Source organism: Sander vitreus, chromosome 1 (assembly GCF_031162955.1).
Source record: "Sander vitreus isolate 19-12246 chromosome 1, sanVit1, whole genome shotgun sequence".
In the NCBI taxonomy this organism is placed as follows: Eukaryota; Metazoa; Chordata; class Actinopteri; order Perciformes; family Percidae; genus Sander; species Sander vitreus.
The window spans coordinates 6639639-6666029 of record NC_135855.1 but is presented as its reverse complement, the minus strand read 5'-3'; the positions used below and the strand labels follow the sequence as shown (position 1 = coordinate 6666029).

Below are 26391 nucleotides of genomic sequence, written 5' to 3'. Positions count from 1 at the left end.
AAAAAAAAAGTCACTGATAGGTGAATGGTGTCGCTCCATCTGCTAGTGGGTGGGTTTCTGTAGCCAGATGGCATTTTTAATAGTACAGCCTTGAGAAATAAATGCTGGAGGCAATGAGAGAAGAGCAGGCCAAAGCTGAGATGGCTCCTGGAGGCCTGTGGCCAATTCAGCAAGGACCGACACATAGCCAAGACAGGTGAGAAGCCAAAGTCTCGGCAGACACATATCCAGCTATAATATGTACCTCCCATAGCGACCCCATCTGCATCTCATGGCCCTTAATTGATAGCTCCTCGACTTCTCAGCCCTCGGCTGAACCGGAAGTTGTTCTGTCCCTCCTCGGTGAAGGCCGTCTCAAAGCTCTTATTTCTGTCCCGAGGAGCGAGCATCGAGGAGGGATCACAGAGGAGCTATAAGCGAGGATACAAGAGAGAGCAGCTTTCCCGGAAGCCGTGCAGCTGAAGGAGTTGCTAACTCCGCCCATACAGCTAATGAATTCATGTGACGCTTCAGAGGAAAGGATGTCTCATCCCTTTAAAACACATTTACTCGTTCCCTCTCTCCTCCGATGATCCGATGAGGAAGGGAGGCAAGTGGAGAAGTCAAGGAGGCAATTTAAGCGACATGAGAAGCACTGCCCTTCTCACTCCCAACTCGTAAGATACTGACTCTTGGTCAGTGTCTCTCAGCGTCAGATACCGATGCAAAAATCACCCTTTAGGGTCTGTGAATAAAATGAGTAATAGTAGTTGAGTGAAAAATACCCCAGTTTCTGTTACAAGATTATTTAAAATAAGTTTCAAATTAAATGTTGACCTATTTATGCAACAACAAACCAACCCTGAAGACCGTTGCAATCGGTATTAACTCCACATGTACTTAAGGTGATGAAAATTGCGTGACCCTAACCCTAACCATTGCCTGTGCGTTTTCATTTTCTTTTAAGATTATTGTTAGGATGCAACGGGCAGAGCAGCAGCTCGACAGCGGCGCTGTAAGATGACGTAGTATTAAGAGCGACAACGGTAGTGAGTAGTATGAGAGACCAAAAATCAACGTAAGGAAGTAGGTTGGGGTGGTGGATGGGTCACTTTCACCCAGGAGACCGGGGTTCATGTCCCATTCTTGTCCCGCGAGTCACTGAAATGTAAATTTTATAACCCCACCCACCATGTTTTCCTAAACCTAACTGTCCCGTTCTTGTGCCGCTTGTCAGATAAACGTCCGTCCCGACCCAGAGCGTCATAAAGTGACGCCAAGAGTCCCGACCAAGCGACTAAGAGACTTTTTGCGTAATTTACAAACGCCAAAGGCACCTGACTAAGCGTCACTTTTTGACGTGCTGGGAGTGAAAGTGTGTTGGAACCTCCATAGAGCCTGACTGGGAGGATGTTTGTGCATCAATCATCTCAATGCAGAAAAATCCTCACATTTTAGAAACTGGAAACATTCCAAACAGTTCTGTCAATCAGCTGTAAACAAGTGTATAATGGTCTAATCATTTCAGCTGGACTTCTAGGCCGTTATATTGTTGGGTAGTAAAATTTATAATAAAACATCAGATTTTATAAACTACATGTGTTATGTGTGCAAAAAGGGCTGCGAATCGCCGTAACTGTGCCGGAGTCGGAACGCAGCCGTTCTGCAGTCAGTGAAAATACACACATTGACTTTAATGGAAACCTAATGACTCCGCCGCCGTTCCGGAGTGGATCCGCAGACGTTCTGCAGCCGGTAGAAATTGGGGGTTAGCAACATTTGGAGCAGGGAAAGGGCTGTAAGGGTATTTCAGATTGAAAGCCTGCTGTGTTAAGTATTAAGGATTAGCTTGGTGAACATGAGGCTTAGAAGTGGATCTAGATCAGGGGTCTTCAACGTTTTTTAAGCCAAGGACCCCTTAACTGAAAGAGAGACAGAGCAGGGACTCCTACTACATATATTGTAAAAAAATAAGTTTCATATTAAACTGGGCCTACAATAACGTGCACAGTGGCCTAAAGCCTTTATACGTACCTTTGTAGTGCGTGGAATACTAAGCTATTAAAATAACAATTGTTGGCATGATTTTATAAATAATATTTTATTAGTAAACATATATGTAGCACAGTGAATCTTTAGGATTAACTATCTGTGGATTAAGGCATGGTTACCCGAACCAAGCCCGACGGGTCCCGACGGTACCCGATGGGCCGGGCCGGGTTCGGACAGACATTTAGAAATGATGGTCGGGTTCGGGTCGGGATCGGTCACGTCAGCGCGATATGGCATTTGTTGTAAAATGGTGCTGCGGCTCCTTTAAGAGAGCTCAGTGCATGTGTAAAGGGGGCAGAAGAGAGATAGAGAAAGAGGAAGCAGACGTGTAGATGGGACCAAGCAGAGTTGGTGGAATAAGTTTAAGTTTTGTAGCCAACAGTGTGTGGGGTGTCCGAAATAAACCCCAGACTGAAAGCCAAGTTCATTCATTTGCTCACCAGAAACGGGATATAACCCTAACGTTATATAACTTCGGCCCTGGAGGTAACGAGTCTCCCTTGGTTTTCTGATCACGGTCAGAAACGAAGCAATCAGGAAAGGTTAACACACTGAACATGTCAAATTAAACAGCTTATTAACGTGCGCTTGTTGCCCCGTGTGTGCTGATGCGCTCATCTGTTGACATTTCTGAATGCCTTCCTATAGTTGCTTAATAAAAGCTTTCCACACAAACAAACTTAATGCCTGTCGGGCTTGGGCCGGGTTCGGTCACGGCTCTGTCGGACGCGGGCCGGACTCGGACAGAAAAATTCGGCCCGATCCGGACTCTGTGGATGGCTACTGTGGATGGCTACCTTAGTGACTACATTACCTATAGGCCAGTAAGCCTATCATTAATGGTTTTTTTTCACAAATAGGCTGATCTATATTTGCTAATAATATGTTGGATTCATGTTAAGACATTTAAAATTAAAATAAAAAAATAAATAAAAAATAAATAAATATATATATATATATATATATAACTAATGGTGGCTCCCCTGCAGTAACTCTGAGAACCTCCTAGGGATCCCTGTTGAATCTCTCTGATCTAGAGTGAATGCAGACATGTGTACGTGAGTTGGACACAGATGGGGGTTTCATCACCTACATTGTTCTGGTGTAAGGTGGGGTAGGGCCTGTCCTCGGACCAGCCGGCATGTGGAACCGTCGCCGCCGCAGACGCCGCAGTTATCCTCCCTGGCACCACTGGCCAGCTGGCGATCACAGCCCACTTCCTGCACATCACAGATAAACAGAGGGAGATACATGGGGCTGAGCAGATCACAGATAAACAGAGAGAGAGAGATATATGGGGCTGAGCACATCACAGATAAAAAGAGAGAGCTATACGGAGCTGAGCAGATCACAGATACACAGAGAGAGATATATGGGGCTGAGCACATCACAGATAAAAAGAGAGAGCTATATGGAGCTGAGCAGATCACAGATACACAGAGAGAGATATATGAGGCTGAGCAGATCACAGATAAACAGAGAGAGAGAGATATGGGCCTGAGCAGATCAGAGATACACAAAGAGAGATATATGGGGCTGAGCAGGTCACAGATACAAAGAGAGTGATATATGGAGCTGAATAGATCACAGATAAACACAGAGAGAGATATACGCTATGGGTGCTGAACAAATCATAGACACACAGAGAGATATACATGGGCCTGAGCAGATCACAGATACACTGTTTTGAGATTGAACGTGCCCCAGGATATACAGTACACACAGTGAAGATGGATCATGTCAAGCCTCCCAGATACAGAGTGAGAGATACATGGAGCTGAGCAGAGGCCTGTACTACGAAGCAAGATTTGGCGTTAACGGGGTAACTTCAGGTTCAACCCAGGGTTTTGTGTATCACGACGGTGGATCACTTGTTACTGGGTTAAATCGCCGTGGTAACTTAAGCTGAACACCTAACCCTCAGGAGCAGGCTTTGTTGGAGATTAGAGATCAACCGGTGTTAAAGCACCGCCTACCGACCAATCAATATTTTTTTTACATTGATAACGGCGTCACCGTTCTTAGAAGATCCGGTGGAGCTCTGACTGGAGAGAGAGAGGTGCGCTCATAAAAGTTAAAACATTTAGATTCCCTGATGGGTATTTTTATGAAAGATATAGATTTTCAGCGGAGGGAATTACGTATAGGCTATTTGTCGGCTTCTTGAGCCGTATGTTGCCAATGTGCACATCGGTTTGAATTGTGTTTTTATATTTTTTATTTTCTCCCACAATGGCTTACCACTGCCAGGGTTGCAACTGAAATAACAGGCTAAAGCAACGACAGTTTATGGAAAGCACAAGTGTAATTATGGTCTGATCTTGTGCCTGACTGATGGGGAAGTGATATTGATAAGCGTTGTGATTTACGCATTTACAGCGTCTGCTTTTTTTTGCCAGCTTTCCTCCTGTTTTAGGAAGCAGCGACTGTATTGTGTTTTGCCTGTAAAACATGTCTGTGTTCTTCATATTTATGTAGAATTATTGTTTGCTCTTCTTATGTAAAATATGTGACTCTGGTACATGTTTGCACACCGTTGGTGGTGATTGGGAAACCCTGGGTTGATTGAACTAGTTGTTAACCACCGCTGTGACACAGCTTATGCGGGACCGCGGTTGTTAGATTAGGTGAAGCCAGGTAACTGAAATAAATCCAGGGCACGTTGATCTTGATTCGTAGTACCGGCCTCTGATCACAGAGAGAGCGATATATATATGGGGCTGAGCAGATCACAAATAAACACAGAAAGATACTGTATATGGGGCTGAGCAGATCACAGATAAACAGAGATATACAGTATGGGTGCTGAGCAGATCACAGATACACAGAGAGAGATATATGGGGCTGAGCAGATCACAGATACACTGTTTTGAGATTGAACGTGCCCCAGGATATACAGTACACACAGTGAAGATGGATCATGTATTGCACTGATACAGTCAAGCCTCACAGCGATAGAAGGTCATCCAATGATTAATTTATCAGTCGACTGACAGACAACAGCCATTGCAATAATCAAGAAATAATTTCAAATCATGTATTAAATAAAAAATGCCAAATGATAGTTTCCATACTGCTTGTTGTAATGTTCATGCTTTCATTAGCTTTCTTCTTGCCACAAATGACACATTCTAGGTAGTTGCTTTTGGTCTGAGTCTGTGAGATAGCCATGCCCCTTCATTTGAATATAGGAAATGGAAATTAATAGAGATTGTGAATTGAGAAATGTGACATTATGACATAAAAGTCCCCTGAAATAAAAAAAGCTACACAAAAAGCTAAATAATTTATTAAACTATATTCACTCATTAATATATCTATATGCAGTATATACATTTATTTATATATTTATTCCCTAATTTATTTATTTCAGGATGAATTTCATATATATCATATTTATTTATTTGTTTATTTAATATTCAATAAAATGGCATTCCACAGCCCTGTCCTTCAATAAAACCAAAGTTAAGGTAGCTCTCCAAATACAGCTGTATAGAGAAACAAGGATGAGCCAGCTGACCTGACCCAGACTTTTGTATAAATGACTCAGTCAGCGTGTTATCATGATTTTATGTGCAAATATAAGTTTGAAGACCTCAGAGCAGAGAAAGCCTCATGCACCCCCCTGTGATCGTTGGCGCCGCCCCCTCCCTCATAAGATAAGTAAACCGGAGTTTAGAATGCTAACACAAAGAAAGCTGAAGGTGATGGACATCCGGCCAAAAATTAGGGACATAGGAATTTGAAATGTCAGATAATTTTGAAACATCGTCGATGTAGACTAGGAACCGCTGGACTAAATGATTTACCATTTAACCTAATAAAATAAACCATACATTAATCACAAATGGAAATAATCAGCTGTTGCAGTTGAAACCGGCACACGTTGTGGAAGCTTTAAATTGTATGAACATGAGTTTGTCTGCATGTACTTTGTGGAGGACTGGTGACCTATTCAAGCTGTTGCCCTCCCTGCAATCCTCCTCCCACAGCATGCGCTATGTTAAAATGTAACTTGAATAAATTGAATAAAAAAATGAACAACAAAACAAAAGACTTTATAATCAGTTTCATCTCAGTATTTCATTTCAGGTCATAGAAAGCTTGGTCGCAGTCTCGAGCAACACCAAGGCATGACAAATAATGAAGGATCCTAGCATTACTGTGTAGGCAGTGTTCCCAAAATCTCCATGAGATCCAATTGTTACAAAGGTGGCAGCATATTTACATAAGACTCCACCTTTTTTTACACCAAGACCAGGTTTCAAAAACAACTGCACAGTTTTAAGCAAAATAATTAAACATTTAAAAGAAGGGATTTGTAATTGATTCACAGTGAGCTACTATATGCGTGTTTCTCCTGCACAAACCAATGACGATGCCATGGCAAAGATTATACAGACAGAACCAAATGGTCATAGTTACCATCAGGGCTGTGTACCAAATTCAATACTTTTTAGGGACTGACCGAATTGCCTCTATAGTATCGAGTATCGAAAAATGCCTCGTCATTCAGTACCCAATTTCAATACCTAAGGAGTAGATCTCATCAGAGTCAGTGAGCCAACAATCATGCAGCATGTTTCTACTAAGATCTGATAGTGTTTGTGATTGGCTGTCTAATGTTACACGTTATTTCCAAGACAGAGGAAATAACTCTCCATACCAGCAACCGGCGGTAATCTATTTGTCATTCAACAAGGGTAACCGCTACAAAAATGTTGCTATGATACCCATAACAAGTTAGAGCAGCAGCAGAAACGAACGGAGCCTACGGTCCCTCTGCTCCACTACCCAAAGGATGACATCGGACACTGGGAGATGGCTAACCAGACTGTCCCTCTCCCGGGCTGTATCCGTTCTCTCGGCAAAGAAGTCTAGTTGCCTGCTGCTGCTGCTGGCTCGTTAGCTAATGTTAGCTTGCTTGCTATTTCAACCACCCAACAGGCCTTCATCATACACTGGTTACCGAAAATTAGCCAAACAAAATTGCCACTCATCTGGTGATAGCGATATGCTTACCTACGATGTGATAAGAGCGTGTGAATTACATTAGGTTGTTACATTTAACTAATTTAGAGGCTGGCCGGCTGGCTAGTGAGCTAGCTTGCTTGCTAGGGGGCTAACGTTAATAGCGGTGCAGAGAGAGAGAGGTCTATTACGGTTTTTATATTAAATATCACGGTAGAATATTAGTTTATTAACGTTAGTTTATTTTGTAATGTTTAGGTTTGTAGATATCTTTTAAGACGATAAGATGTTATTGTTGGAATAAATATGCCTACATAAGTAATGTATACCCCGTTTGCCATCTTATGAACATAATGTGCAAAAATAGTTATTCCAATCGTTCAAACCTGTGTGTTTTTTAGAAGGAACATTCTAACGTAATTTTTGACCAGTTTTGACAGCTCTTATGTGTATTGGATTGATCAGATGAGATGAAAAATGAAAGAAGCCCTGCGTGTGTTTCTCACAGTTGTTTGTTTGTTTTCCTCACTCTCGTTTTCAAGCCGAACAGCCAATCAGATGAATTGGCACTCACTGTTGGCCCAACTGTCGACGGCCGACGGTCACCTTGGTGTGTCAGGGCATTTAGAGAAATGCAGGACAAACTCTACGTTACGCACAGGGACGGGCTTATGTTGTAGGAGCTCAAAAATAAATAAAATGATTTGTGCCGTAATGTTGGAATTTCTTTTTGTTTTATAAAATTGGTATCGAAAAATTAACGTTACGTTAGGAACCGGTATCTAAGTCACGGTACTGGTATCGGAATTTTTGAATGATACCAAGCCCTAGTTACCATACCCTAGTCTCGCTTTGCCAGACACGCTACGAAGCGGAGGAGGGTCTGGTTAGTCCACACAGCATTCCGGAGTGGGAGTAAAACGTGCTCTGGTTTACTGGCATTTCTTTAAACCAATCACAATCATCATGGGCGGCACTGTAAAATATGGAGCTGCTGTAAAATAGTTGTGTGAGAGAAAACTCAGATTGGACAGATAGTCTAGCTAGCTGTCTCAATTTACCCTGCAGAGATCTGAGGAACAGTTAACCACTGTACTCATAAATCCACCGGAGTTTAGAACGCCAACACAAAGAAAGCGGAAGGAAACAGACATCGGCGAAAATACATGCATCTAGCGGAATTTCCTGGGAGTAATCCCGAAAGTGGAACGTCAAGGATATAGACTACCATACTCACACACAGTGATGAAGTGGAGTTTTGGTAAGCTATGGCCTCCAGTAAAGTCTCACTAGAAAAAACAGCATTGGCCAACACAGCTGAGTTTGATTGAATGTACCACTGCTCTCTCTCTACACACACACACACACACACACACACACACACACACACACACACACACACACACACACACACACACACACACAGACTGATGTAGATAGTGTATGCTGAGGCGTGTCATGCTGAGTTACTGTGACAGGCTGGCAAAATAAAGTGACACATACACAAACATGGACAGGCACACAACTGCTCTCTTCCACTTTACTCCCAGGAATTGTATTTATTTTCTCCTCTCTCTCACTGTATACAGTTGGATTTCATGCTGCTGTGTGGTGTATTATTAATCCATGTACATGCACTAGAGGAGGGATTGGCCTCATTCCGTCACTGACAAACTTTCTGCTACAGTACCACAGCAACCCAGCAACGCATTCTCATGAACGGGTTCGTATGATATCGAACAAAAACGTATGTACAACCATACGTAAGATATCCTACAAAATTATTAGGACAGTTTCAGCAGTCCTTACAGTACGGGTCACCGTGAGGTGCTGGTTGATACGGAGGCTGTTGCAGTTGAGTTTACCCGACAAAAGGTGACTTTCAGGCGGGTACAGTGCACCGCCAGATGACCGTCCTTTCAGGGACCGCAGTTAAGTTAAGCCGTCAAAAAGTGACCGTCGCTTTTTATTAATTATCATTACTATTATTTGATTTATTTATTTTTCTCTAATACCATATCATTATTTATCTACCTCCCTCCCTTTTTATTTATCATTAAGTATGTGTTTGTATGTATTAAAAAGTTACCGTCATGGGCGACAAGAGTAAAGATTAGGCACTAAAACAACTAGCTGGATTAAAAAGGATTGTGGTTTAGATTAAAACACCGGCCCCCTTAATTAGAATTATGCAAAGACATACACACATTTCCTGGGTGAAAGTCTTGTGTCCTGGGGATACAAACTAGGGGTGGGAATCCCCAAAGGCCTCACGATATGATATCATCACGATACTTTGTCACAATATGATATTATTGCGATTTTAAACATATTGCATGCAGCAATAAATAGGAATACATGTGAATCACAGTGCTTAACTTTTCGTAGCTATATGTATGAATGGGAACAGCCTAAACCCAGCAGCCCTTCCGCGCTCCCGCCTCCATCACCAGGTGATACCGTTTCATCCCATGCCCAGTGCCCTCTCTGTGTGCCAGCACCATCAGCAGCTGCTGTTAATGCACACATCCATCATCCATCTCCCATTACTGCCGATGAGTACCTGTGTGTGTCTGGCCTGATTGTTGGTATTTTTAGTTTAATGATGCACCCGAAGCAGCCTGAGAAAACTGAGTCTCTCCAGAAATTGTTATTTACTGGATTTTTACAGGCAGATTCTGGCACGTCATTCAAACTAAGTTCAACTCGTGGGGTGAGTGCTAGCCAAACAACCCTAACCGAAGAGGAGGGAGGGAACTTTTCTTAGCCTGGAGGAAATAAACTCCATTTGGGAGTGTTTTTTTTCTCCCTGTGTCCTTGCCAAACAGCAAACAGCTTTCCAATACTGAAGTCTCCTAATACTTAGGCCCTGTCCACACTAATGTAGATACATTTGAAAATAGTTTTTTTTTAGTGCCTGCTGTTTCAGCCTTCCACCCACACAGAGTTGATATATCCCTTCAGGGAAAACAGAGTTTTCCAGGTTCCTGTTTGGACTCAGAAAACTGGTCTTTTAAAATTAAATGTATGATGTATGGCAGTCTGTCATATTAAATTGTGTTGCAGTATATTAACACACAACCATATTTTTGTCATTGACATACAGTAGTTTATGTTTGTGAACACGGACATGAAAATGATTTAAAGTCACAGTCTGATTGATTGAGAGTTCATTATTGACACAGGACACAGCAGCAAAAGATTAATTCCCAACAAGGTCCATTTAGTCCTTTCTAGTCTTCCTCAGTGGATGGAGTTTGCTCGGTTGTCATAGAGATGACTCAGTGCTCAGTTATCACGTTGATATAATAACAGGTGGTTGTATAAGAGTTGAGATGGTAACCCATGTCTCTGTGTCAGTTGTGAATGTCCTCCCTGATCTTTCCTCCTCCACTCACATCTGGCCGATGACCTTTGACCTCTTTTCCAGGTGGATGCCAGATGTTGACGCATAGACCTAAGTCAGTGGTTCTCAAACTATTTCACGTCAAGGACCCCTAAACTGACACAAAAGAGATCACGGACCCCCATTTGATGCGATTTTGTCCTGGGGTCCCCCACCTGTTAGGATTTTAGCTTTGAGCTGTTTTACTACAGATAGTGTATGAAACCAATGATCAAAATAGTCATACATTATGTCATTGTGTTACTTATGGATGGAACTATAGTGAAAATAAAGTATTCTCTATTTGTTGGGGACCCCCTGGAACCCCCTCTAGGACCCCTGGCGGACCCCTCTTTGATAACCACTGGTATAAGTGAAGACAAAACATCTGGATTGCCCCCCAATGAGATTGGGTCTCATTCGATAACAATCAGTTCAAGTCTGAATGAAGCCATAACTAACAGTTACATGGCAGACACCTATGTCTGAATGACAAAAAAGCTATAACGAATACATGACACCAGCAATGCATTTCATGTCAGAAAAGGCCCATCCTTCGAATGTGGCCTTTCGCAATAGGTATGACTACGTTTACCTTTAGATGACTAATCGTGCAACCTAGTTCGTTACTCAATGTAGAAGCAGGAAAGAATTTCATTTCGTGGGTACATCTTCTACTGTGTACATAAATCCATGCCCTGCCTAGAGAAACCAAATCCCTTTACTACGTTGTGTGCAGTGTTAGCTGGAGAGTGAGTCAGACACAATCAGTGAATGCAGAAGAATAGGGTAAAGAATGTTGGGAGCTAGACAAAGGACTTTCTGAGATACTTAAGTTTTCTGTTGAACTGAGGCAGATTATATAAACTTTATTTCAGACACAGGGGGATCCATATCACAATAAAAAACACACAGAGTATAACATAAAATACAAAAATACAAAACCTTCCACAATGTTCAGTGTCTGACATACAGACATGTTCGCCAATGGTTCCACAGTCTGGAAGAAAATCTGACAGAACTGCGTACAGGGTTAGCTAAAACAGTGATCAAGTCATTTTTTGACTCAGATACCCTACAAATAAATCTATACATCAGGTTACGTAAAACAGCAGAGCAGGTAGGTACCCCGACACTGACAAACATATGGCTTGCACTGGAGTTTCTTGGAGCTCTCAGCAGCAGCCTCATGCTGTCATTATAAGCCACTATGAGTTTTCTAATGCTGCCTTGCTTATAACGACACCACAGGTAGGCAGTATACAAAGGTGTACAATACGCTCTGAAGAGTGAGATCTTCACAGATACAGAGCACATGCTAAACTTACGACACAGCATGTTCGCTTGAGCATACAGCTTCCGACGCTGCCTATAGATATCATTATCATCAGACAGCTCATTTGCAATAATATGGTCCAAATATGTAATCTCACTGCACACCCTAAGTGCAGTACCAGACAGATCGAAGTCAGGGAAGGTTGACTGTCTGTCTTCTCTACTTCTAATAATCATGATCTTACTCTTCTTGGCATTGTATTTTATATCAAAATCAGCACCATACTGTGTGCATATTCTCAAAAGCTGTTGGAGACCAGCACTATATGGGCTAAAAATGACCACATCATCTGCGTACATAAGGTGATTTATTAGTGAGTCACCAACCCTACAACCTGTACCACATGCAATTAAAATCAAAGACAAATCATTCATATACATATTAAAAAGAAAAGGAGACAGAATTCCGCCCTGGCGGACACCATTGGTCACTTGGAAGGTGTGGAAATGTAACATTCCCCCATCTCACTCTCATTGTCTGATGCGAGTACCAATAAACCAAGATTCTTATTAAAAATCCAGGGACCCCACTGTTAGACAATTTTAAAAATAATTTCTCATGATTAACACGATTGAATGCTTTAGAAGCATCACTGAAGCACATGAACATTGTGGAATTTTGCCTATTATATTTATCTAAAATTTCCTTTAGTGCAAAAATACATAAATCAGTGCCATGCTTTTGTTTAAAACCAAATTGGTCATCAGTAGACAGGACATACCTCTCAAGTCTACACAATAGAACTGTCTCCAGCACTTTGGACATAACACTGGCCAGAGCTATTGGCCTGTAATTATCTGAGCTGCTCAGCTTCCCCACTTTATCTTTAATAACTGGTACTAGCACAACAGAGAGCATAGAATCAGGTAACGCTCCATGAACAAAAAAACCTGTGTAGCACATAGCTACCAGAGGGCACAGTTTCTTACTGGCAAGTTTAAGATGTTCAGCTGAAATACTATCCAGACCACAGGCCTTATTATCTCTTAACTTCAATATTGCTTCATTGACTTCAGCAGAAGTGACAACAACATCATCATTAAACTCTACATTATCCACTACAAACAGATTACTTTTTACACAGTTTGACAGTTCATTATATTGTTTCTGCCATAACTGTGAAATTTCATCAGGACCACTCACACCATCTATATTAGATGGGAGAGATGTTTTGCAATTATTCATAGTTTTTATTTCTTTCCAGAAGAACATTATTTTTTTGCAGCTTTCATGCCAGTGAATCTGACCTCATAATGTTTTCATTTCTTTTAATATAGCGAAGTGCATATTTAAATCTAGCATTAGTGCATTTCTTATTTTCAAACAAGGGGCCATGCCTGCTTTTGCCTGACTCAGCCCATTTTTTAAAAGCATTTTGGGCCTCTGCATGGAGCTCTTCTACATGATCTTTCCAACCTGGCTTAGCGTTGCACACTTTTGTCCTATGTTTAAACAGAGGCCTGCTCGAGATACAGAGAGACTCCATAATAGCCTCATACAGGGAACATAAATCCTTACAGTGTTGTACATTCTTACAGTTCATATCCCGACACAATAAGGCATCTTTTGGGACTTTAATGTTACCCAACAAAGCATCAGAATGACTGAAATATTCATTAAGAGCTTTCTTAGACAATTTTGACCAATTTATTTTCCCTACATCAATGCCATTATCCACAGGCAACAACACTGGTAAATTGCCTGTGTCCAACACCATGAGAAAGGGTATATAGTCCGTAGTAGCCAGATCGTAACCAATCTTCATCATATCGATGGAGTCATGGGCATCCACTGTACAAAGGCAGTGATCCAGCCAGGAAGTAGAGTGCCAGGCCTCGCTGATATAAATATAGCTATCATTCGGCAATAGTACCTTACTAGATAAAATCAATCCACCGTCAGAACAAAACTGCATTAAATGATTACCAAATAAAGAGTTGGCATCAGATACATCAGCATTCATGTCACCAACGACATACATACAGGTAGAAGAATTGTCCTGAATAAAAGACGCGATAAATGCCAATCTACTGAGGTACTCATCCTCATTTTGTACGCACTCATATGGCATATAGACATTCAAAATTATTATGTTCTTATCATTATAACACAGCTCAAGCCCAATAGCCCAGTCAACACCCAATCTTATAACATTAACCAACTGGTCATATTTTTTACTCCACATCGTGGCTACCCCCCCTGGAATTCTCCCCTGGACAACTTTAGCACTTAGGTCAGTTGTTGATTCACCTGCCCCATGAAAGTCCCTATGTATAGAATTTAGTCCTTCCAGGTCTTGTTTAGCCAGGAACGTCTCCTGGACACACAAAATGTCACGTGTCCATCAATTTGTCCATAACAATACGGCGTGATTTATCACGTTTCACTGTGGCCAACACGCAGCCCACGCACATTATAAGACACGACACAGATGTTCATATAGGTTAATTCATATCATAGCAGCTACAATGCAGGCTGGCTCTCATGTGGAGCTGCAGGTGTACCATGGCAATTCAGTTTACCCCCCACCTCATTAGGGTTAGGGTCTCACGGGCCTCATAATAGCGACGAACATAGAGTTTTGGACTGTACATATCAGCAACATTGTTACATTCAGCGGTGATGTGAAATGAGCCATACCTGCTGCGGGCTGACTCAATCTTTCGACACGTCACTGTTCCATTTTCTCCAATTTCTCAGATAAATATTCACGTAGCGTGTCTGCATCCAGAGTGGGAGAAAACCTAGTGGCAAACACATTCACCAACTTTGTTTTCACCACTCCAATGTTGCTCTCAGTACCAGTTCCAATTATTCCCACATTCCTCTGGTCACGTTTCAAGTGAGCTTGTTTGTTGTTGGATTTCCGCGGCACAGTTGCTTTAAGGGACCCCGGCTTTTTGCGACCTTCTTTCACAACAACGCTCCACTGTGGGGACTGTAGTTGTGATCGTGGCGATGTTACTGCTACATCCAGGAGCTCCCGTTGTTGAGCAGAGTCCACCAGCCCCTTCACCTCTCCGTGTGAGGTGCTGGCGATCCCGGTGTCCAGACCCAGGAGACAAGACTTCCCAGCGGGAGACTTTGTTGTCTCCTCCTGTCGAACAGGGCCTGCTAACCCCTGTACCCCCTCTCGTGCGGTGCCAGCAGCAGGGTTGCAGGCCGATGTGCGGTGCGTCTCCACCGCTGTCACACGGCGATCCATGGCAGCAACAATTGCCCCAAAGTTCTCACCCACTTCTGCCTGCATTTCCAATGCCCTCCTCAGGCCAGAGACTTCTTGGCTCAGCTGCTCCACTCGGCTAAGCCGCGCTGAGGCGTCCATATTGCCAAACCCGACAGGTGGCAGTTCATCCAAGTAATGTGAAACAAACCGCGGAATATTTTCACCACACTCATTTAGAACCCTCAGACAGGCCTTGATATTTTTCACATCCTTCTGTGGGCCTTTGTGTGCGATACAGCGTAGCGTGGTACTGGGGCATATATCATACAAAAAACGTTTGGACTCCTCAATCCACTCAGATGAAAAGTTGTTTGTTACCAACAAAACAATTTCATCATGGCTGAGTGTATTCATTTTAACCACGATAAAGTTTAACAGTTCATCTTCCACTATCACCTTCCTATTGTCCGTTTTGTAGATTGCAGGTTTTGTACGGGGGCAAGCTGAGCCTCCACCAGCGGCACCCGCCGCCATGTTCGATAGTCAGTATCTCAGTAGCTAGATAGATAGATAGATAGATTGATAGATAGATAGATTTTTTACGCATCTAAGGAAACCAATCAATGTGTTACTCATTAACGGGGAACTACGCAGTTTTTTTTAGCTTAATTTACCTCAACTGAACAGCTTTCGAGTCATTGGAATGGTTATATGACTTTTTTCGAATTGAATGGTGGTCGTCTCACTTCCCCCTAGCGCCTGTGAGCGGAAAAACCACCCTTGCAACTTTTGGCACGTCAGGAAGTATCGCGTGATACTGCCCACATACGCCCATTCAGGAACTGGCTAACAAGGTGGCAATGTAGTTTTTCACACTATCGTCATGGCTGAGCCAGCAAAAAAGAAGCAGAAAGGTTTGAAAGCGGAGGAACAGAAAAGGAGGAAACGGCAGACCGACCAAGCAAATTGTTGTTATGTTGGTTGTTTCTAAGGAGGAGTAAGAACTCCATTTGAAAATAACTTTTTGCTTCTTCAAGGTGTACCTTCATTATTTAAACTGAATATTAGATTACAACGTTGGCACCCCATGGTGTTTCATAGAAGCACAGTTATATCAATGATAATGACTTATGCTGTTTGCCATTCAAAACAGGACTGGGAAATGGGAAATTCTTTGTTGGTATTGTACTTTTTAGTGTGCAAATCCAAGAAAGAAATCATGCTGTAAACTCGGGTGTATTTGTGAGGATTAGAGGCACGTAATACTGTGTAGCATGCTACAAATTTCAGATTACTGCATTTAATAAAAAATGATATGTTGGGGAAACTTGTTTCCTCCCATTTCAAGTGACCTACTGTTAAAATATTCAGATGGGGAAGGAATTAATCTAGAAAACAGCATAAAAAAATCCATAGGAATATAGCCTGATTATCAGATTGAATTTCCATTACGTTTCACTTCTTTCATTCAGCCTGACATTGAGTTTAGCTCTTGTTGGCAGGGGAGTTATTCTGTTTAGATTTGCCCTAATCAATAGTGAGTGATGTATTAATTTCACCACCCTCAGTGTTCAGATGACACAGAATCTGCATTGTGAGTTGTTGCAGTTAGCTTACAATGATTCATAAAATATGCCAATTTCTGAATTCTTATTTGTGTAAGTCGATTTACAAAAAAACAGCTTCACGGATCTTGTCCAGGCTTGTTTAGTGACCATTATTATTATATCGGATACAGAGCTACAATTAGCCTTTAAGTTAGCGACTGGAATTCAGCCAGCACAAACCCCAACGCTGGGGTCAACACACTCTTGGCATCACTTTTTTTCATACATTTAACTGACATGCAGCACAAAAACAGGACAGCTTGCTCTTGTTGGAATTGTTGGGTCTCTGTAAATTATAGAGTGTGGTCTAGACCTACTCTACCTGTAAAGTGTCTTGAGATATTTTTTGTTATGATTTGATACCATAAATAAAATTGAATTGAAAATTGAATTGAATTAGGTTTAGGAAAAGATTGTGGGTTGGGTTAAAAAAAAAATTTACCCTTAAGTGACAAGAACAAGAACAGGACACAAACCCCGGTCTCCTGGGTGAAAGTCCTGCGTTGTTTAACCCATCTACAACCCCTTCAACCCTACGTGGATTTTGGGTCTTTTATACTACTCGCTACCGTTGTCACTCTTAATACTACGTCATCTTACAGTGCTGCAGTCGAGCTGCTGCTCTGCCTGCTGCATTCCATACAGACGCTAAAGGGAGATTCAGGATTTGACGAGTTGGGAGTTGCAAGGGGTTGCTGGGAGTCACAGCGGGTTGGTGGCCAGCGGCAGGGCAAACGGCAGTAACAGAAAGTTTACTGATCCGGTGGAGAGTGGGGGGCGGTCCGGGATCAGACCCCCCGGCACTGGGGCTTGCGCTTGGCTGAATTTGAATTGCTACAGTGGCTAACTGAAGGTATTTGTAGCTGCTGCCTGCTCTCCTCCCGGTGAAGTAGTCGCTTAGCGACAGGGAGTAAGTTACAACAAAACACTTTCCCCCTCTGTGCTAAAAGCGACACTGAAACATATTGTGATATTGTGGTTTTACCTGGCTAGTTTTCTTGCTTAAACGGACAAATTGCTAGCTTGTTAACATAGCAAAATACTGTTTTGAGTGGATAACACCAGCTAATTCATCTAGACTCCCGGGGCTGATCTGGCTGGTTCATTATCTAGCTTGCCGTTTGCAAATTACTGTATTAGCTAATGTTACGAATCAACCAATGCCAAAACCATGCCGCGTAGGTGCAGCTAGCTGGCTAACCTTAGCTTGCTTGAATTGCAAATAAAACCTTAAAACATTAACTTGTCCGTGAACATTATTTCTGAAGATCAAAAAGTTTGTCCTCCCCAGTAGCAGAAAATTACATATCACGTCTAAAGCGTGATTTATGGTTCTGCGGAGGCTCCACGCAGAGCTTTTGCCGTAGCCTACGTAAATGGCCTGAAGTTTATACCTGTGCGCTGGTGTGTGCGTCGATCTCTTTAAGAGAATAGCAGGGAGGGTGTGTGGGGAGTGTGTGGCAGAGCGAGTGAGAGAGTGACGGCGATTAGTTTCGGAGTGAGTACCAACTCGAGTCATAGTGAGAGAAACAAAGTGTCTCCTCTGTGCTTTCTGACCACAGTGGGAAATCTGTAACAGGAATCATTAACCCTCTCCTTGATTTCATGTCGTTTATGGAGAAAGAGAAATGCAATGCTACCAAGCCACGGCCGAGCGATGTGCGTCGCCGCGACGTGTAGTTAAATTTTTTTTGAGAAGTGCACGTCAGGCTACAGCATAGTTTCTCCGTTATCCGTGTCTCCACGTACCTACGTATGTAGCCAAGTTGTCGATTTAACGCAGAAGCATAAATCACGCTTAAGTGACCTGATGTGCTTCAATAACATTGCTCCATTACTTTGCTTGATACCAGGTTCTTATGTGTTGCCTTGACCCCCTACTCTCTCATTGAAATGAACTCTACAGTGCAGTATATGTTTGAGATGCCTCACCAATGCCACCAATTCTCTTGCAGTATCTGCATCCTATCACCTGTCATAGGTGTTGACTTGTACATTAGTGGATCTCCTGAGCAGACAGGTCAACAGTCAAGTCAAACACTCTCCAGCCTAAGAGTAAACAAGGCTTGACACTTAGAGAACAACTTTCAAATGTCAGATTGTAAATGCATCTGTCTTTTCCAGTGAAGGATCTGCATTGTGAGCTGGTGCTGTGTGATGTAGACAGCTGGATTTGCATAAGCAAGGCAAGTTGTTAATGGATCTGTATGGATACTATCATCTTGGCTACTATTGAGGAAGCAGAGAAGAGATTACTCCTTTCTCTCCCCGCAATTCCCTCTGTTGTTACCTCCTCTACTGCTACTACTACTGCTTTTTGTACCAGACTGTAAACTCTTTTTTATAAATCTTTTTATTCGATTTTTCGTTCACATACAATAACATTTGACACATACAATGCATCCAGGTAGTCTTGTTGGAAGGTAGGAAAAAACCCTATCCTACACAGTGTATGTTGAAAACAAGGAGTCAATCAGAGACCCGGGCGGGTGGTTGGGGAGGTGAGGGTAGGTGGTTTGGACAAAGTGCCTGGCTTGAAGAAAACAGAAAAAATGAGAGTGTGGTAATTCGTGCCTGGCTGCAAGCTCTGTGAAATCAGTAAAAATGTTTCTTTGTAAAGGTCCTTGACATGTCGCAGGCCTTTGTTTCGCCAGATATTAAAAGTAGGGTCTGACAGGGAGGGTGGAAATAGATGTCTGTAAACTTGTTTAAGTCTGCTGTACAGTTGGGCATTTTAATGGGGGATTGACTCCTTTTTGGAGCCAGCACCAAGTGGCCACTCGATGAACTGCAGTTTTTGGCACTTCCTTTTTCGCTTCAACGGAGGTTGCCGCTTGTTATTATTTACAGATTAATGGTGTAGTAAGCGCTGCTGCGCGAAGATTGTTGATATTTAAACTCAACTGCCAAACAAATACCCGCCTCCTTCTGCAGTGTTGAAAGGCCTCACCGATGTTAACAAGGCTCTTCCTCCTTTCCCGGTCATGCAACTTTTTTAATTTGTATTCTTCAGTCCTTTTGCTGTTTATTTGCCAACTCTTCTTGTTGATAACTCCTTGCCGGTCCCCTCTCTGATGGAACTCTTAAATGGTTCTGTCAACCGTTTGGTACAGCATAGTTTGAGTTGCGGTATTGTATTATAGTGGCTGGAGAATAGGCACTGTGCAGGTATGTATTGCTATTGTCTGTTATTACAGTGAGTAGTCCCTAGTGGGAAAGAATGGTCTGTTATATTTTCATAATAAAAATGCAGTCACAGCTGGTGATAGAAACGCATTTGTCAGTTAAGCAACCCTTAACTTTTAGTGGCTTTGTGTGTTTTTAAATGTCAGTAAAAAATGCTGTGTATAGGTCAGGCTGGTATGGCTATTAGCTGGTGTGATTTGTTATTTTCGTCTTCATGCAGCATGTCAGACTGACAGAAAAAAAAAAACTAAATGGAAAAACAACAAGCTGTCCAAAACTCATCAATTCTTGTATTCACACATCAACAGAGATGATGGAAATGCGTCCAAATTCACTTGACAGTTGGACGAGAACACTCAGTAGCTCATAATAGGTTTCTACTACACTGCCACTTTCTGCTAAATCACCGATGTGCCAAAGAGTATATATTAACAATTGTTTTCGGAAATGGGTCTGTCAAGTGTGATACATGGTGCTCCTCCTCCTGCCATGCAGTCTCAAACAGCCTTTAATCAAGCAGCCAGCCTGGGAGTGGAAGAGATCTGCAGGGAATTCCGCTCTGTGCGTCCTAAAACAAAGCTCAGCTAAACATAGAGTCTCTGACATGATTATGACACTGCAGGGACCAGAGTTTCCATGTCCCAGCCCACCCTTTCAGTTCATCAAGCCCCATTGCAATATGTGAGCCACATTATTGGCTGCAAAGCAAAGCAACAATGTGGATACTCTAAACAGTGATGTTAAATGGACCTTCATTGTCATTTCTAAGCATACAGAGAAACAAAATTTGTCCTCTGCATTTAACCTGTCCTATACATAGGAGCAGTTTATAAATCAGGCTTTAGCCCAGGGACTAAAGCCTGATTTATGGTTCTGTGTTGAAACTACGCCGTAGGTACGGAAGTCAGTATGCGTAGATGGAGACCCTATGCCGTAGGCTGACGTGCACCTCTATAAAAATGTAACCTTGCATTGCTGCGATGCAGACCGCAACAACTGGTCCGCTTGGCCATGGCTTGGAAGCATTGCATTTCCCCCTACTCATTTTTGGGTTCTCCTTCTCCGTGAACAATATGAAATTAAGAAGAGGGTTATCCTTTCTTGCTACAGCTTTCCCACCATGGTCAGGGAAACAGGGGATGACTGTTTCTCCGTCTCCACCGCCGGTACTCGCTCCAAAGCTAATCTCTGTCATGGTACATGTCCACTGTCAGCGTCATTTCCACGCTTACCATTCATTTCTATGTCAATAGAAAGTGTCAAGTTGCCCGCTCCTCATTTGCAAAAATGTAAAGTTGAATCCAGGCTACTTAATGCAAATGAGAAGCGGGCAGCTCGGCTCGCCGCCTCTCAAAAGCTGAAGAAAATGTTTTAAACTGACCGTTTTTGATCTGAAATGACGACAGATTCAGCATCTGCATGGCCTATTTCTCCCATTAAATGGAAATTTAGAAACACGTTTCGGTGAACTATTTTCGTAAAATAAGAGATTGTATTCCAAACGAGCCACCATTATGGTCTGTTTTGAAATTCGGGAGCAGTCAGGCCCACGTCCAATCAGGTGCAACCATCGGGCTTGTATGAGGCTGTAACCGGTTTTCTTTGTTTGTCAGTGGTCAGTGAAGAGAAATTTAAAACTGCTAGTGGCCCACAAGCGTGCAATGCTGGAAAGCGGCTCTGCTATCTTCTTAAAGAGATGCGCTAGATTAACGCAGACACACCAGCGCACCAGTATAAATCTTTACAACGCTGTAGGCCACTTATGTAGGCTAAGGCTTAGGCTTTACGTAGAGCCTACGTAGTACTATAAATCAGTCGCAACTCCACTTCTTCTGGCCAGGGGGCATGATAGGTTTTTAACAATTAAAATTGTAAAATCCAGTTAAAATGTGAGCATCGGTCTTTTCAGCAAATGGCCAAAAATGACATATGTTCAAGTGCGCCCTATAATGGCTGTAGTAATTATGACTATTATCTCTCGGGAGCAATGGAGGAAGTGTTATTACAGAGCTAGAAAGTCAAGAGGGAGGAGGTCGGGTGGACAACATGTGGAAATGTGAGGTCAGTTTTTTTAGCCTTGTTTATTATTATTATTATTACTTCATCTACATCATCATTGTCTTTTAAATCTTTTTTTACTGTATTCTATTAGGCAGATATCATGAATGGCTATATACCATAATAACAGAAAAAAATGAATTCATTATAGAATCTTTAAATCTATTTAAAGATTTAGTATGTAACTTCTTTATGAGAATGAATGTCTGTTACATTGCCAAATGAGTTGCTACAAAGCTAATTAAGACTATCAGCTTCACACAACTCTCTCTGTATTTCTCAGTATGGCTATGTTTAGAAAATGGTGTCGTCCGGTGACTTATGTACGCAGCAAATCGAGTGAAGATAATTACCTCTTCTGAAGAGTCCATCATGTTTTTTTAATCCTCCGTGTACTTCTTGGCTACTAGCAACTGTGTGGAGGGGTGGGGGTGGTGCGTGATCACCGAATGCTTGTATCATGTGGATGCACCGACAGAATTGTTGTCATTACTTAGAATTCCTCATGGGGGAGACAGAAACTACTCACTATAGCCTTAAAAGATGATACAGGTTTATAACAACAAAATAAATATACCCATTGTTGCTTTTAGTTCTGGTCAATGTTATGCTCACACTGGTTTATGTATATGTAAAGGCTCAGCAATGACCCATTATATCAACAAAAACTGTGTGAGGGCTCTCTCACTGACTTTTCTGCCATCAAAAGACAGTAAATGCATCAGATGCAAACTTTCTGTAATTCTGCACTGCAAGTTTTACATGTGTACTTGTCATAGTCAGCGCTGTTGCTCCCTCTTGTGTCTGTACCTGTTATTATGGAACCCACTGCAGTTCTAGGCAAGACATGCCCTTCAATAGCATTTGCGCCCTTTGATTGGCCAGGCGTCCATGCTGGCGTGGGGTAACGGAACCTCGATTTGTTCAGGTCCTATCCCCTGACCAATCAGCTTTCCTAACCTTAACTACTCAAGGTCAATGCCTAGCCTCCATCAATTGGGCTGCTTCGTAGGGCGGGTCTTGCCTAGAAACCAGGTGGGATCCATAGTACTAATAGGCTCATTGGAGATGAGCCAGGCCTGCGCAGAATGGATCACTGGTGATCGCCGCCCAATGCATGCCGGTTAGATTTGTGTCCTACTTGATCCTGACGTCATCCACACGTGGGCAACGATAACCTCAGGCGATCAAGGCGGCCGCAGGTTTGAGACACAGGCAGTGCAGTTGTTCTCCACCGACTGCAAGACCTCAGCCGTGTATTGGGCGGGTGTGGGGATACACAAACTGCTCTCATCCGCTTTACAGGCGAGGTGCAGCTCATCTCGAACGAGCCTAATATTTGTCTGTTTGTGGACGGCAGCTTTGTTCTGGGCTTCTGGCTGAGCAACACACCTGACGATCATTGCCAATCAATACACCTGACAGTCTTCTCCTATCAACCATCCTGCATAAAGACTCGGATTCCTGATGTTCGCTGCCAGATTATTCCTATCAAGTGAAAGAGTACTACGGCCAACTTTTGAAACAAGAATCTAGAGGTGCATCCCATGGCCCTTAAATTGCATTCCCGAATCCTCCACTTGCCTTCCTTCCTGTCTTAGTCCCTCCCACCGAAAAGGCACGGCAGAGACGCGAAGAAATCACGGGAGGAGAGAGGCAACCAGCAAATGTTTTTTAGAGGGATAAGACGTCCTTTCCTTTGAAGCGTCACATAAATACGTCAGCTGTTTGGGCGAAGTTAGCAACTCCTTCATCTGCACAGCTTCCGGGAAGCCTGCTCTCCTGTTTCCTCGGCTATAGCTCCTCGATGATCCCTCATCGATGCTCGCTCCTCGGGGCAGAAATAAGAGCTTTGAGACAGCCTTCACCGAGGAGGGACAGAACAACTTCCGGTTCAGCCGAGGACCAAGGAGTCGAGGAGCTATCAAATAAGGGCCATGAGATACAGAATCTAGTTTAAGGTCTTTGTTCTAAGTAACAGCCTGTAGTAACAGTTTGGTTTATTGGGTCACAGAACTCGAACCACACCATCTGTTACCTGGATCTCAACACCAGCTAACCAGCTCACATGCCTGTCCCTCGCTCCATCCTGTTCATCAGTCCTGTACTAAACTTCACCTTTGTAAATAAAAAAACTACCTTCAATCATCTGTCTTTCGTGATCTGTACAAAAGTGAAGTCCAACTACAAAACGTAACAGAACTCCTCACAAGCACGTGTGATCTAATTAATAGAACTTCATTTTAAATATGAGCTAAGCTTTACAAGCCATAGATGAGCCTCTGCCCTAGGTATCATTTCATGTCACAGAACTTGTTATGATGTACTGCATTTGCACCATTTCTTCATTCACATAGGTAATGAGACAAATGGTGGAGGATATCTAATCATATCAGAGGTTGATGACACTAAATGGACAACGTCTGACTATACAATCCGTTACCTGACACGCTCCGCTGATGCACATGTCATAAGCATCCGCCCGGCATCGTGTCCCGTCCAGCACTTTGGGGGCCAGTTCAACAGTGAGACTTCTCCCTTTGGCTTGGCAGCGCAGTGCACAGGGTGCTGACGGGTCATAAGGTGATGGGAACCACTCGTAGGTGACACCCTGGTACTTGATGTCATTGTGGGCCGAACACTGCTGGGCCCGGAAATCACCAGACTCTGCTGGGCAATCCTGAGGAGAGGGACAACAGAGACAAGGACACAGGTTGGAGTGTCGCATCGCAATCCATCATTTCAGTGTCACTTGTAACTTAAATATGCATTCAAAGCAGATAAAACCTAAAATATCTTTACATCAATCCAACATATTATTAGCAAATATATATATTTGTGAAAAAAACATTAGTGATAGGCTTACTGGCCCATAGGTAAGGTAGTCACTAAGGTAGCCACCCACAGATACAGTTCATCCTAAGGATTTACTTTGTCACATGTATGTTTAACATTAACACATTATTTATAAAATCATGCCAACAATTATCTTAATAGCTTAGTATTTTATGCACTAAAAATATATGTATAATGCTGTAGGCCGCCCTACATGTTATTGTAGGGCCAGTTTCCAGTTTAATATGCCAGTGTTTCCCACACATATATTTGTGGCGGCCCGCCACACAATCAATGTTGACCGCCACATAATGCCATATATCCTCTCTCTCTCTCTCTCTCTCTCTCTCTCTCTCACTCTCTCTCACACACACACACACACACACACACACACACACACACACACACACACACACACACACACACACACAAACACAACAGACCCTACTCCTCCATGCAGATTAATTAATATCATTGATTATTCTACACACTCCAATGCAGTAATGTAGGTGCCACTATGAGCCTTAAACTTGGTTTGCGATCTGCTAATTGACAAACAAAAGAAGACATCGACAGACATCGACCTTTTTCTCTGCAGAGAAGACGGCTAGAGTCGCACTGCATAGAGAAAGTTTTGGCGCTCCTTAAAGAGGTTTTAGCCAGCGCCAGAGGAAAATCACAAGCGCCAAAACGTCTGATTTTCAGCTGCCAGCGTTTGCAGAGTCAGACTGTACCGGACTCTCCAGATCACCATACTGCTCTGGTGACCGGCGGCGCAGCTCTCCATCCGCTGGAGCTTCGACTGCTGTCTGTCTGCGCGGCGGGCTATGCTGCCGTCTATCAGTATTAAATTGAGACAGTTTCATAACCTGTAAAAATAAAAACATCTCGTATGTCACGTTAAATACTTTCCCCCGTGTTTTGGTACAGTTCATTTTAACACCTGATGCGAGCCATCTGAGAGTAGTCTACGCATGAAAGTCAAAGTTTTGAGTGCTTTAGCGGCATTGCCTTGACTCGCTTCGCCTCTGTGCTGAGGCCCGTTCCCGTAACAGCAGCAGTTAAACTGTATTTCACACTACGATGGTTACATTTGCAACAATCTGCGGTTCACATGCATGTCAAACTGTAGGGGCAGTCTGTTACTCTACATCACGTACAATTTATTTATCAATATTTAAAAAATAGAAAACATTACACTTCATAATGTTTTGTATTCATAACACTATTATTGTCCTCTCCGGGAACCATCACCTTATCGTGGTGGAGAGGTTTGTGTGTCCCTAAAAACCTGAGGGCTGTGTTGTCTGGAGCTTTGTGCTCCTGGTAGGGTCTCCCAAGGCAAAGTGGTCTCAGGTGAGGGGCCAGACAAAGAATGGTTCAAAAACCCTATGAATGACCGAAGAAGAGATGGAGTGACCCTGCCCGGAGGAAGCCCGTGGCCCCTGTCTGGAGCCAGGCCCAGATGGAGGGCTCGTCAGCGAGCGTCTAGTGGCCGGGTTTGCCATGGAGCCCGGCCGGGCACAGCCCGAAAAAGCTACGTGGCGGACATCTCTCCATCCCATGGGCCCACCACCTGTGGGAGGAACCGCTGGGGTCGACTGCGCTGCCACACAGGTGGCAGTGAAGGTCAGGGGCCTCAACGGACCAGACCCGGGCAGCAGACGCTGGCTCTGGGGACGTGGTATTTCACCTCTCTGTGGGGGAAGGAGCCGGAACTTGTTCGGGAGGTGGAGCGCTACCGGTTAGATCTGGTGGGGCTTACCTCTACGCACCTCTCGGTTCTGGAACCATACTCCTGGATAGGGGTTGGACT

General features: G+C 43.1%; 1 protein-coding gene across 1 annotated transcript in view; it reads right to left on the bottom strand.

Annotated features, from left to right (window-relative positions):
• adamtsl3 (ADAMTS-like 3) overlaps positions 1-26391 on the bottom strand; it is a 243556-nt gene that overhangs the window by 45374 nt on the left and 171791 nt on the right. Inside the window, exons 6-7 of the mRNA XM_078256216.1 lie at positions 24184-24420; positions 3125-3251 (exon numbers count right to left, since the gene is read on the bottom strand). Of these exons, the coding sequence (XP_078112342.1) occupies positions 3125-3251; positions 24184-24420 (364 nt within the window). The remainder of the gene's footprint in view (positions 1-3124; positions 3252-24183; positions 24421-26391) is intronic.